This window comes from Chrysochloris asiatica, unplaced genomic scaffold (genome assembly GCF_000296735.1).
Source record: "Chrysochloris asiatica unplaced genomic scaffold, ChrAsi1.0 scaffold00337, whole genome shotgun sequence".
Taxonomy (NCBI): domain Eukaryota; kingdom Metazoa; phylum Chordata; class Mammalia; order Afrosoricida; family Chrysochloridae; genus Chrysochloris; species Chrysochloris asiatica.
Genome location: NW_006408855.1, coordinates 492,088 through 506,264, shown reverse-complemented (window position 1 = coordinate 506,264; position 14,177 = coordinate 492,088). Strand labels below are relative to the sequence as shown.

Here is a 14,177-nt window from a genome sequence, read left to right as displayed (position 1 = left end):
TGGCAAAGAACAAGGCACCAGGAATTGATGGAATAAAAATTGAAATCTTTCAAGAAAGTGAGGCGGCACAAATCTCTGCCAAGAAACTTGGAAGACAACTATCTGGCTGACTGATTGGAAGAGATCCATATTTGTGCCCATTCCAAAGAGAGGTGACCAAACGGAATGCGGAAATCATCGGACAATCTCTCTGATATCTCAAGCGAGTAAAGTTTTGCTAAAGGTAATACAGAAACAGCTACAATCATATATTGACAAGAGAACTTCCAGAGGTTCAAGCTGGATTCAGAAGAGGACGGGGAACGAGAGATATCATTGCTGATGTCTGGAGGATCTTGGCTGAAAGCAGACAATATCAGAGAGATGTTTACCTATGCTTTATTGACTATGCGAATGCTTTCGATTATGTGGATCATGACAAGCTATGGACAACATTGAGAAGTATGAGTATTCCAGAACAATTGTACTTGTGAGAAATGTATACCTGTACCATGAAGCAGTTGTTCGAACAGAGCATGGGAACACTGAATGTTTTAAAATTGGGAAAGGTGTGCGACAAGGTTGTGTTCTATGAGTCAGAGCCAGTACTTAATAACTAACCAAAAACTTTGTGGTTCGAACCCACCAGCTGCTTAGAAACTGATATAGACTTGCTGTGGGTAGGAACCAACTCTGTGGCACTTAACAGCTAGTCTAGTTGCAAAGTGGGTTCTAGGTTGCTTTCTATGCAGGAAGAACCTACCAGCTATGACCATGAGAAAGATGAGGCAGTTCCACGGAGTCAGTTCCCACTTGTGACCCAGTGGGTTTCTGAAGAGCAGCTTGGTGGTTTTGAAGTATCCATTTTGTGGTTTGCTGTCTAGTGCTGATCCTACAGCAGCTCACCAGGTCAGAAATGGTAGATTTAGAGCCTTGGGAAATCCTAAGGGATTATTAAGAATCTACTTGAAGGCATTAACTTGTATTTGGTTTATGCCTCATTGAGTTTATGAAAAATACACACTAATCTTACATTGATGCTGGGAAGTGGGCAAGGTCTGACTCCCGCATCCCATTAGGACACCGTGTAAGTAGTCTGGGAGGCAGTGTGAATAAGTGCTAAAGATAGCTTCTTCTGGAGGGCACTGAAGGTCAGTGTGCTGGGTGGAGTACATAGGGGTTTTCAGCTAGGGGTGCAGGAATCCTGCAGCCTTGGCCAGAAGCCCAGCCTATAGCTCTGGAAGAAGCAAACTGAAGATTGCCCACTGCTATGAACCATCTGTGCAAGTGCTGGGACCTTGGCCAGCAGCATCAAAAGGTGCAGAAGGGAGAGTCCATGCCTGCTTGTTGCAGTAGCATAGTTTATGGCTCCTGGACTTGGAGAAGCTGGAAAGTTCTGAGAACAAGGGAAGGTAGTACTGGGTAAGCAGCAGGCACCACTGCCTGGAGAGATTAGAGCTAGCATGTAGGATTTGGCTTGTTAAGCCCCAGGGACTAAGGATGAGTGTTGCCTACAGTTACAGGAGGGACAGGTGGTTTATTTGTTCAGGTAATATCTGTAGGCCCTCCTGGACCCAAGGGCAGAGGCAGAGAAGGAAAAAAACACAGTATGTATAGGAAAGTGGAGCAGAAGAGCACTGTGTGTAGGGGAGATTTGTAAATCATGACAGAGGCTGGTTCTGAGAACAAGGGAAGTAGTACTGGGTGAGCGGCAGGCACCACTGCTGTGGTCTGTAGAATCCTTTTCTGCCCCCTCTGCTTCGGCATCAAGTGGTGTCTGCAGGGAGGCAGGTAAGGATGTTAGGTACTTTTAATACTGATTTCAAAGAACAACATCCGTGTTGTTGTTCAAAGAACAAGCTAACCGTGTTGATGGGTGAGGAGTGGGTGTAATGCTTGTAACAGACACTCTGATTACTCAAATACTTTGTTTTATTATAGTACTGGGATTGATAGGAGAAGGTAGATGTAGTGGGCAACTGATGCACCAGTTAGCATCGGATGCCCATCCCGATGGCCATGAATGTACCAAATGTGCCACCACTCTGCATCATGGTTTTGCCAATGCCGCCCATCAGCTCCCGACCCCGCATTCCGATCCTGTGAAAAGGAAACCAAGATAGGGCCAGTTGGTAACACAAATACATGAAGTACTAAATGCCCCTTGCCAATCTGTGCTAGTGAAGATGAATCAAGCAGTCTAGGTCTGGCAATCCACATAACTTACCACTTGCTGGGCATTATCTTTTGCCACCTGAGGTGAATAATGGTAAAGGATCTGATGCCATAATTCTCTTCAGTTTGTAGGACAGTAGATACAGTGTTCAGTACATGGAAACCAGTTTTTAGTTTATCCTTTAGTCTTCCAAGGCATATATGACACATTGACATTTGTCTTTTAGATTATTTCTTGGTGTTAAAACGACCTTCGAAGTTGAGTTTAATGGTTTCATCTCTACATCCTGTTTCCAGGATAGGAAAATGTCTCAACATGCAACCAGAAAGAGTCACTACAAGCCGGACCAATACTCATCTGTCAACCTGTCATACTGTGGTGGTTTTCATGTTGCTGTGTCACCAGTCATTTCAATACCAGCAGAGTCACCCATGGTGACCAGTTTTCAGCAGAGTTTCCAGACTAAGACAAGGAAGAAGGAGACGTGGACTACTGAATTTGAAGCCACTGAAAACTTTGTGAATATCGTCAGAGTTGACCATAATGATATAAATGGAGTAAAACTTTGAGAACTTTCGTTTTCTGATGGGACACAACTTAAAATGAAGAGAAACAAGTGGAAACATCTTCATAACATGGAATATACATAGCATGAATCTAAGAACATTGGAAGTTGTCAAAAACTACATGGAAAGTGTAAAGATTGATTAGTGAGCTGAAATGGATAGGTATTGGCCATTCTGAATCTGACAATCATATGCTTTAGTATGTTGGGAACAAATTCAAGAGGAATGGCATTGCATTCAATATCAAAAAGAACATTTTAAGCTCTATCTTGAAATACAATGATATCTGACAGGTCAATATCCATATGCCTACAAGTAAAACTAATAACTATTATTCAAATTTACACACCAACCACTAAAGCCAGCGATAATGAAATTTAAGAACTCTACTAACTGATCTGAAATTGATCAAGCATGTGATCAAGATGTATTGATAATTACAGTTGATTGGAATGCAAAGGTTGGAAACAAAGTAACAGTAGTTGGAAAATATGCCCATAGTGAAAGAAATGATACTGGAGATCACAAGACGGAATTTTGCAAGGTCAATGATATTCATTTCAAATACCTTTTTTTGAAACAACATAAAAGGCTATTATATCCGTGGATCTCATCAGATTGAATACCTTAACAATCAAAATGACTACATCTGTGGCAAGAGGTGGTAGAAAAACTCATTATCAGCCAAAACGACTGTGGAATGCACCATCAATTGCACATGTAAGTTCAGGCTAAGCTGGAAAACAAAACAAACCACAAGAGCCAAAGTATGATCCTGAACATAACCCACCTCAATTTAAAGACCACCTCAAGAATTGTTAGGTTGTTGTTAGGTGCCATCGAGTCGGTACCGACTCATAGTGACCCTACGCACAGCAGAATGAAACACTGCCTGATCCTGGGCCAACCTCACTATTGTTGCCACGCTTGAGTCCACTGATGCTGCTACTTGGCCAATCCATCTCGTTGGGGGTCTTCCTCTTTTTCTCTGACCCTTCACCTGACCAAACATAGTATCGTTCTCCAGCGACTGGTCCCTCCTGACAATATGTCCTAAGTATGAGAGACGAAGTTTGGCCATCCTGGCCTCCAAGGAGCACTCTGGCTGCACTTTTTCCAATACAAATCTGTTGGTTCTTTTGGCAGCCCATGGCACTTTCAATGCTCTCCAACACCATAATTCAAATTCATCAATTTTCTACGTTCTTCCTTATTAGACACTAATGACCCAAGACCAGAAGAGCTGTGGGATGACATCAAGAACATCATATAAAAAGAAAGCAAAAGGTTATTAAAAAGATAGGAAAGAAAGAAAAGACCAAAATGAGTATCAGAAGAGACTCTGAAACTTGCTCTTTAGTATAGAAATGCTAATGCTAATGGGAGGAATGAAGTCAAAGAGCTAAATAGAAAATTTCAAAGGCAGCTCAAGATGAAAAGTCAAGTTTTATAATGAAATGTACAAAGAACACTGGAACTAGAAAATCAAAAGGAAAGAACATGCTCAGCATTTCTCAAGTTGACAGAATGGGAAGAATATATTGAAGCCTCAAGCTGCAATATTGAAGAATTCTATGAGCAAAATATTGAATGATGCCAAAAGCATCAAGAAAAAATTGGAAGTATATACAGTCACTGTACAAAGACAAGTGGCCAATGTTCAACCATTTCAAGAAGGGAGCATATGATCAAGAACCTATGGTACTGAAGGAAGAAGTCCAAGCTGAACTAGAGGTACTGGCAAGAAAAAAGGCTCCAGGAATGGACAGAATACAAACTGAAATCTTTCAAGAAACTTATGAAGCATTGGACAGGGTTGCTATGAATCGGAACCAAGTCCACAGCACATCACCACCACCACCACCACCACCATGAAGTACTGGAGGCACCCATCTATGCCAAGAAAACAAAGATAGCTACCTGGTCAACTGATTAGAAGAGATCAATATTTGCACCCATTCCAAAGAGAGGAGAGTTGAGCCCTTGGAATGTAGAAGTCATTGAACAATAAGAAATCACTTGTAAGTAAACTTTGTTGAAGGTAATTATAAAATGACTGTAACAGTACATCGACAGGGCCCAACACAAGCTGGATTCAGATGAGGATATGGAACTTGGGCTACCATAACTGAAGTCAGATGGATCTTGTCAGAAAGCAGAGAATACCAGATGTTTACCTGTGCTTTATTAATTATGGAAATTCTTTTACTCTGTGGATTATGAAAAGCTGTGCATAACATTGCTAAGAATGTGTATTCCAGAACACTTGATTGCGCTCATCAACAACCTGTACATAGACTAAGAGGCAGTCAATTGAATAGAACAAGGGCATAACAAATAGTGTGAAATCAGGAAAACTGTATGCCAGGAATGTATTCTTTCACCATACTTATTCAATCTGTATGCTGAGCAAGTAATCTGAGAAGCTGGGTTATATGAAGAAAAACATGGCATCAGGATTGGAGGAAGACTCATTAACAACTTGCTGGTGTGGCACTGTGGGTTAATGCGCCAGACTGCAAAGCCATTTGAACTGCAAGGTCGGCGGTTCAAGCTCACCAGCTGCTCCTCAGAAGCCCTATTAAGGGTCGTTATGGGTTGGAATCGACTCGATGGCACTTAACAACAAGAAATATGCAGATGATACAACCTGCTTGCTAAAAGTGATGAAGATCAAAAATCACAGTCCCTTATGCATTGCACCCCGATGTAAAGAAAACAAAAATCTTCACAACTAAGCCAATAGATATCATCATGATAAATGGAGAAAAGACTGAAGATGTCAAGGACAATTTGGACCTGCATGGAAGCAGCAGTTAAGAAATCAAATGTACTACATTAAGCAAATCTGCTGCATACAACCTCTTTAAAATTTTTAAGAGCATAGACATTAGCTTGAGGACTAAGATGCGCTTGAACCAGGCCACATTTTCAGTGGCCTCATATACATGTGAAAGTTGGACAATGAGTAAGGAAGACTTAGAAGAAAGAATTGATGTATTTCTGAGTTGAAAACGACTCGATGGCACCTAACAACTGGCACCTAACAACGAGTCAAAATTGACTGCAGTAGGGTTTGGAAATAAAAACAACTTCAGCAACAGTGGTGACATTCATTTATTGAGCACTGAGTAAGTGCCACATTCTGTGCTAAGTGATCTTTGGTTTAATCCTTAGAACTTTGAGGTAGGCGTTACTGATTTGACTCTATACTTGAGCAAAACTCATCACTACCACTTGGCCTAAGGTCAGAAAACAAATTCTTACACAATAAGGCTTTCAACCAGTCCCTCCTAGATAAATGTGTTGTTAAAAAAAAAAAAAAGTCTGGCTAAAAAGCCTATTGAGTGAAATGGAACAAAATAAATTACTCGGGCTCCCCGCGGGATTGGGGTGGGGCGCAAGATCCGGCAGTCCCGCCCAGAGTTTTAGGTTCGCGTCCCTCACCTGAGACAGGAAAAGGTGCCGAAGAGCGCCCCTGCCGCCATGCCCACGGCGCAACCCATCACAAAGCCCATCTTCACGCGGTCGAAGCAGCTTGGCTGAGACTGCCCGTAGGGACCCACGGCCACCGGCATCTGGGGGGTGGGGGACAGGAAAGTGTGGGCCTGGGCGCTAGCCCGTTAGTCGATAACAGGACAGAAAAGGGGGATTAGGGAGCGGACACAAGGGCTCGTGGAAGTCTAGAAAGGAGGAGTTCGTAGTGTGACTCTACCACCCGCTTCACGTTCCGGTCCCCGCGCCACGGTGCCCCCACCTCACCTCGCTTGCGACTGTGGTTGCTCAGTTCTACGTCTTACACGATACGCAGGGCGTAGGGCACTCAGGATCTGAGCAACCACTTCCGGGGCTCGCGGTAACACTTCCGGGATTCCAGACCCGAGGATCACAGCCGCTTCGGGTGGGGGATTCTGCGTGGTAGACCATGCTGCTGCGAGTCGCCTGGAGGCGGGCGGCCGTGGCCTTGACGGCGGCTCCCGTGTCGAAGTCCGGGGTACCCATTCGGGGGCTGCGCGTGCGCGGTACGCTCCAGGTCCTGTTCCCTGCTACCCACTTTGGGAAACCGGGACTTGTTCCCTAGGGCGTTGCTACGCACCTGAATATTCCAGAGCACCTCTGGCCTGCTCCTGGCCCCACATCGTCTGATCCTCTCTTTCAGCTTTATCCCTTAGGCTTTCTCAGGCCACCCATCCAAATGGTTAACTCTGTTACACCACCTCTCAGCATCTGCCCCGAAGTCCCTCTGAGCCTTTGTGGATTGGCCTTCAGGTCTCTCCTGGACAATTTAGAGATCTAGTCCAGGCTCCCGTCTCACTAGTAACTTTGCAAGTTCTCACCTATTCTTTCTACACATTCCGATTCAGTGGCTGTGTGTATTCCCAACATAGGCCTCAAAGGACCCTGGCTCCCTTACCTTCTCTTACAGCTTAATGAGATTCTCAGATATTTTATCTCCTTTTCCTTGAGATTTGATCCCTGCTTCCATTGATCTTCCTTTTTCACTTTTATCCAGCTTTTACCTTCTGCTATCTTGGATGCATTTGGCCACTCTGTTTCATTTGTTTGCCAGTTGTAGATCATGCTGTCCAGTCGTCTGTTCCCTCAGATACAGCCCCTGCTCCAGAGGCTGAGTCAGTGCTGCGACCTCTCTATATGGATGTGCAAGCTACTACTCCTCTGGTAAGGATGGAGAGGCTGCTTTCCACAGGATCCCATTTACTATTTAAATGACAGTGAACAGAAATGTCTGTATTCCTGTGCAAATTAGAGATATTGAAGATGCTAGGCAAAGCAATGAATCAGGAGTAAAAGACATAAGTTCTTTAAATAAGCAGTGGACTGCAAACCACAGGGTCTTCAGTTTAAGCCCACTAGCCCCTCTGCTGAAGAAAGATGAGGCTTTCTGCTCCCTGTGAAGATTTAAAGCTTCCAAACCCTATAAACCCTTATACACTATGAGTCAGAATCTACTCGTTGGCACTTAACGACAATAATGCTAGCTATTGACCCTGGCTGTTCACTAAGGTGCAGGTGCTATAGAAATTAAAAGTACTGGCTCTAGAAGAAACCAGACGGCCACTTAGTAATTATGTGACTCTGGGCAAGTATTAAATGGGTTTTAAGTTATAAAATTTATTTGAACCGAGATAAGCACATCATGAGCATTCACATATTAATGCAGGGTTTCAACCTCTGGCTTTGTGTGATAAGGGATATTTGCCTTGGCCTGACATGTAGAAGTCCTTCATACAAGTTTGTATGACAAAAAAGGCAGTGGTGTCGTCACTAGGACTGGTGTCATGGTGTCCCCTACCCCCATGGGTCTCTTCCCATATCAGACCATATGGAATCCTTAAAACCCACTACTGTGGAGTTGGTTCTGACTCATAGCCACCCTATAGACAGATTACAGCTGCCTAATAGGGTTTCTGAAATGAAAAATCTTTAGAGGAACAGAGCTTCCTCTTTCTCCTAAGAAGTGGTTGCTGGATTTGAGCCACCAACCTTGTATTTAGAAGCCAAACGTGCCACCATGTCTCCTTACAGAATTCTTAGTAATGTTTATTACTCATTTTAATCATAGAGTAACATATGCAAAATAGTTATAAGTTGCTTACATATAATATTGCTTTGATTATATGGTGAATACTAACAAAAAAATTAAGGAGCTCTGGTAGCGTAGTGGTTACCAATTGGGCTGCGAACCTTAAGGTTAGCAGTTTGAAACTACCAGCTGTTCCGTGGGAGAAAGATGAGGCTTTCTGCTCCTGTAAAGATTTACAGCCTTGGAAACCCTGTACAGACAGGGTCGCTATGAGTTGGAACTGACTCCACGGCACATAACCACCACCACTATCAATTGTTAAGTAACATTTTTCTATATTGAATTACAGCATTGTTGGTTATAACATTATTAGTGACTAAGCAGAAGTGTTTTTAGATTTTTCTCCTTTTCCTTTAATTACCTCTTGATTCTGAAAACAGTTGTTGATGTTGTTGTTGTTAGGTGCCGTCCAGTTGGTCCCAACTCATAGAGATTCTATGCACAACAGAATGAAACATTGCCTAATTCTGCACTTCAGCCCATTGCTGAAGTGTGTCAATCCATCTCTTTGGAGGTCTTCTTTTTCGCTGACCCTCCACTTTACTAAGCATGATTTCTTTCTCCAGGGACTGGTTTCTCCTCATAACATATCCAAAATATGAGAGGCAGTCTCACAAAGGAGCTTTCTGATCATACTTCTTCCAACACAGATTTTTTTGTTCTTCATGCTAGTTTCAATATATTTTTCTCCAACACCATAACTCAAATGTGTCAAATTTCTATAGTCTTGCTAATTCATTGTCCAACTTACACTTGCATATGAGTTCATTGAAAATTCCATGACTTGGGTCAGGTGTACCTTAGTCATCATACTGATATCTTTGCTCTGGAACACTTTAAAGAGATCTTGTGCAGCAGATTTGCCTAAAGCAATATATCATTTGATTTCTTGACTGCTACTTCCATGAGTGGTGATTGTGGATCCAAGCAAAATGAAGTTTTGTCAACTTCAATCTTTTCTCTATTTGTTATGATATTATTTATTGGTCCAATTATGAGATTTTTGTTTTCTTTACAATGAAATGTAGTCCATACTGATGGCTATTGTCTTTGATATTCATTAGTAAGTATTTTAAGTCTGCTTCGCTTTCAGCAAGCAAAGTTGTATTGTCTGCATATCGTAGATTGCTAATGAATCTTCCTCCAATTCTGGTGCTGTTTTCCTTTTCATATAATCCACCTTCTCAAATTGTTTGCTTAGCATACAAATTGAATAGGTATGATGAAAGAATATATCCCTGACGTATACCTTTTATGATTTTAAACCACTTTATATCCCCTTGTTCTGTTCAAATAGCTGCTACTTGGTCTATGTACAGGTTCCTCATGAGCACAATTAAGTGTTCCGGAACAGACATTCTTTGCAATGTTAACTATAAGTTGTTATGATCCACACAGTTGAAAGCCTTTGCAGAGTCACAAAGGCACAGGTTAACATCTTCCTGGCATTCTCTGCTTTCAGCCAAGATTCATCTGATATCACCATTGATATCCCTCGCTCCACATCCTCTTCTGAATCTGGCTTAAATTTCTGGCAGTACTCTGTCAATATACCGTTGCAGCTGTTTTTGAATTTTCTTCCATCAAATTTTACTCGCATGTGATAGTATTGATGTTGTTCGATGATTTCTGCAGTTTGTTGGGTCACCTTTCTTTGGATAGGCACAAATATGGATCTCATACAATCCGTTGGCCAGTAGCTGTCTTTCGAATTTCTTGGTATAGATGAGTGAGTGCTTCTAGTGCCTGATCAGTTTGTTGAAATATTTCAATTTGTATTCCATCAGTTTCTGGAGTGTTGTTTTTTTGCCAGTGTCTTCAGTGCAGTTTGGACTTCTTCCTTTAATACCATTAGTTCTTGATCATATGCTGCCTCTTTAAGTTTTTATTGTGACTTGAGTGATAGTTTACATGAGAGAACATCGGTTTTACACTCATCGTTTTATTGCAATGATTACAATCTCCTCTGTGCATCATCATTCAACAGTATTTGTTTCTATTCCCTCTGTGTTTTTTTGGGAGGGATGCACACAAAAACACTCAAGAATATATAATCATTTAAACAACCAAAGGGCACATTCTGCAATCCTGCCTCCTGGCCACCCGCACACAGTCTTTCTCTTTCCATAAGTCTAGAGTCCTCAGCAGCTTTATCTCTCCATGTCCTCATCTCTGCCTCCATCTCTGGTATCGCTGCTTCTCTGGATCGGGTCCCATGTTCCACTCGTGCTCTTCTCCCTTGATGGTCCTAGGGTCCTCTGTACCTGGAATATAAGATTAACTACTCTTCCCTTTGTTTTACAAAACTTCTACCTTTACAGTTGTGACAACTGCAATTAGTCATGGTAACAATTACTTACTATTGAATCATAAGAATCTTATCCCCATCCTTTTACCAGACCCGTCTAGACCAGATGAAAACTATTCAGTGAGGATTCTACCTTCCCTCTCACACTCTGAAACTAAATTCCCTCTTGAAAAATTATAAGCCAATCACTTCGTGCCATTTTAGGTAGCCAGTGTCTAAGTTGCCCATCACTATTAATCCTGTGTATAGAGGGGATAGGATTGATCCTTGCTGTGAAGATTCCTTTCCTTCTTCCTTGATATTTTGAGGTAGTACATCCCAAGTATAGGTCAAGTTCATCAAAGTGTAGCAATTTACATTTGTTTTCTTTATCAAATATTTTTTATCTTCCTCTAATGGAGTTCTGATCAAGCCATGGAAGCTAGGTCAAATGGATACTATCTGTAAGTTTGGGCATTCCTGTGCGTCTCCTCTCACTTCATATCAGCTGAATGCTTTGCTCTCAGCTCTAGCCCTAGGTAGCTATGTCCTTGTCCACGGGCTCAGGACTCCCCAGGTCTCACCATACTTTGGACCAACCCTTCCTCTTCTCTCTCTTATCTCCAGGTCAATGGGGAGTCTGTGGAAAATGGTCAAACTTAGCCAATATCTTCATTGCTGCCTTTCCCCCACTTCCACTCACCAGTATCTTCTGTTTTCTTTTGATGCTTAATGTATCATTCAATATTTTGCCCACAGAATCCTTTAATATTGCAAGTTGAGACTTGAATATTTTCTTCAATTCTTTCAGGCTGAGAAATTCTGAGCATGTTCTTCCTTTTGGTTTTCTAACTCCAGGTTTGGCAATATCTGACTATATTCTGGTGCTATTCATACTGTTTTCATCTTCCTGCACTATATTCTGGTAATGTTCCACTGCTGTTCATAAGGTTTTCATTGGCTAAACGTTTAGAAGCAGTCTCTTCTCCCTAGTCTGTCTTAGTCTGGAAACTCCACTGAAACTTTCCACCATGGCTTACCCTACTGATATTTAATATACCAGTGACGTAGCTTCCAACATCACACAGCAACACACACTCCACCACAGTACAACAAACTGACAGAAGAGTGGTAGAAAGTTGTTGATACAGGTTCACAAATACTACTTACCACAATATTGTAGATTACAAGCTATAAGAACACCAGTAACAACAAGAACAACAGCTTGTGCTTACAGGGAATGAAGATGAAATCACTTGATTTGAAGTGTCATTGTAATTGGATAAGAACGATATATTATTGTTAAGTGCCTTTCAATCTGTTCCGAATCATTGCGACCATGTTTAGGGTTTCTGAGGAGTGGCTGGTGGGTTAGCAATCCAGTGCTTATCCTGTAACGCCACCCCAGGACTCCCAGAACCAAAAGGTTCCAAAGTAAATTAGCATAAAGTATAACCCTGTGTATATATTGATTCATGTTAGCTGAGCTTACAAAATATGTTTTTGTTTTAACTAACTACAGTGATATTTTTATTGAAAAAGTAATGATTTCATGGCATAAATATTATGGACAGTCATTTTGGTGTCACCCCTCTGACAGTGTTATGGTGTGTGGTTCATGATCCCCACGGTCCTTAGTGATGCCACTGAGGAATGGAAATACTATCAGAAATAGGTGTCAAAACAAGGCAGTACTTGTAGTCTGCCTGATGGGATGGTAGAACAATCTGATATCAAATCGATTGGGGGTGGGAGTGTGCCATGCTGACATTTGGGTTGGTGTCTGAGACAATGCGAGATAGTGTGATACTTAATCTGGGCTGTATCGTAAGCATGAGCAGCATGTTGAAGCCAGTCGGGCAAGTCTGATTAGATGGAGTAGGGCTTGAGTTGACTGTGAACTCCGGAAGACTAATTGATCTGTTCTGTTTACTTAGGATCCCCGGGTGCTTGATGCCATGCTCCCTTACCTGGTCAACTACTATGGAAATCCACATTCTCGGACACATGCTTATGGTTGGGAGAGTGAGGCAGCCATGGAACATGCTCGCCAGGTTAGTACAGAGGAGTTTGGGGAGTTTTGAGGTCAGATGTTCAGTGCCATGTGGGAAAGACATTTTATTCTTGGTTGATGTGGGTAGAGATGGAAGTGGTTTGGAACTCTTTCAGGAAGAAAGAGAGCATGCCCTAAAGTTTGATGTCAGGCATTTAGTTAATTCCAACATTTCCTATATGAATGATTTTGGGCAAGTTACCTAATTTCTCTTAACTTCAACTTCTCATATTTAAAATGGAGATTGTAATGTTGGTGCATGGCTTCTTTATGGATCTCTTCGCTTCCGAGCTTTGTCCCAGTTGTGCTTGGACACACATTTCTTCCTGGATAATTGATGTTAGTTTTTTTGTTTGTTTCTTGGCTTGCAGCAAGTAGCATCTCTGATTGGGGCTGATTCTCGTGAGATCATTTTCACTAGTGGTGCTACTGAATCTAACAACATAGCAATTAAGGTAAGAGAAGGGATTCTCCTGTCCTGGGAGATGGCATCCCGTCATCACTTGGATCTTATATATGTATTTCCCACTCATCCCATCCTACCTCATTGTGAAGAGAAGACACACACAAACACACACTCTTAATTTGTTGACTTTTCAACCCATTGCAGTGACTCTATCTTATGTCTTTGCTCTTCTTGAACTGATTCAATGAGTTCGTTGAATGGCACCCTGACCCTCAATCACTGGGTTTTTTGGATAGCAGCTACTTTAGAAAGTAGATAGACCCAACTCTTTCCCATCGTTTTGCTTTAGTCCCAAGCCTAGAGTGTACTTGTAATTTGGCATATTTCTCTACTTATTATTATTGTAAAAAGTCCGTATTTGCTAATTCAACATTTCTGTATCTTATTACCCCAGCTTCACCCTTATAAGCTTGTATGATTTCAGGGATGCCTTCTCCTGTTCGCCTTCCCTTTTCTTTCTGATCAGATTTGTTTCAGCAAGTTCCTTCCATTTCATCCCTTCCATCCTTGGGTCATACTCTTGGGACATTCATACTCTTGGTGCTAATGTATGTAAAATTTCACTCTTAGTATTCATGCTGGTGTTTCATAGGACACAATCTCATTTTACTGGCCCTGGTTGCCAGAATCACTTTAATGAATATAAAGTCTGGGATAAATTGTTGTCTGTTTTATTTAAACTCGGGCCTCATTCCCTCTTGCATTCTCTTCACTATGCTGCAAGTATTGGTTTTCTCTGACCTTAGCTTGAGTGTAGGAGACCTGGGATTGATGCAAGAGTTAGTAACACTCTGCCTTACAATAAGGTGTACTCCTTTTGCACTGACCAAGAAGCCAGAGTGGAGTTCCATCCAAAGGTGGGGATGGTTGTTGGAATATAGACCCTTGTAAAAACTTTGACATGGGGTCCCCAGCTGATCTCCTCCCTCCCTGCCTTCCTCGGATGGTGGCTGTTTATGCTGGACGTGTGGCCAGAGACGGGTAAGGATCACGTGGAACCTCGGCTACTTAAGACAGAGACATTGCCATGCTGCAATGAGTCTCA

At 42.0% G+C, this 14,177-nt stretch overlaps 2 protein-coding genes across 4 annotated transcripts in view; one reads left to right on the top strand and one right to left on the bottom strand.

The window, feature by feature from the left end:
• Positions 1 to 1,893: 1,893 nt before the first annotated feature.
• On the bottom strand, positions 1,894 to 6,524 carry ROMO1 (reactive oxygen species modulator 1). 2 transcript variants are annotated; one of them, XM_006875709.1, is made up of 3 exons: positions 6,479 to 6,524; positions 6,169 to 6,299; positions 1,894 to 2,079 (listed from the first exon to the last, which is right to left on the bottom strand). In XM_006875709.1, the coding sequence occupies exons 2-3, from the start codon at positions 6,297 to 6,299 to the stop codon at positions 1,971 to 1,973; spliced, it is 240 nt and encodes a 79-aa protein (XP_006875771.1). In that variant the 5' UTR covers positions 6,479 to 6,524; the 3' UTR covers positions 1,894 to 1,970. The 2 variants fall into 2 exon arrangements, with proteins under 2 accessions (XP_006875771.1, XP_006875772.1); XM_006875710.1 differs by having other exon boundaries at positions 6,484 to 6,524.
• A 52-nt stretch (positions 6,525 to 6,576) lies between these two features.
• Positions 6,577 to 14,177, top strand: part of NFS1 (NFS1 cysteine desulfurase) — a 39,462-nt gene continuing 31,861 nt past the window's right edge. For both annotated transcript variants that reach the window (XM_006875708.1, XM_006875707.1), the window contains exons 1-4: positions 6,577 to 6,743; positions 7,292 to 7,401; positions 12,551 to 12,667; positions 13,038 to 13,121. In XM_006875708.1, the coding sequence (XP_006875770.1) occupies positions 6,647 to 6,743; positions 7,292 to 7,401; positions 12,551 to 12,667; positions 13,038 to 13,121 (408 nt within the window). In that variant the 5' untranslated portion in view covers positions 6,577 to 6,646. The remainder of the gene's footprint in view (positions 6,744 to 7,291; positions 7,402 to 12,550; positions 12,668 to 13,037; positions 13,122 to 14,177) is intronic.

Bases quoted from the DNA above. Each gene is read 5' to 3' on its own strand.
- ROMO1 (XM_006875709.1), bottom strand. From the start codon at position 6,299: ATGCCGGTGGCCGTGGGTCCCTACGGGCAGTCTCAGCCAAGCTGCTTC. The intron at 2,080-6,168 runs GTGAGGGACGCG...TCCTTTTCACAG, and splicing joins GGCACCTTTTCCTGTCTCAG to GATCGGAATGCGGGGTCGGG.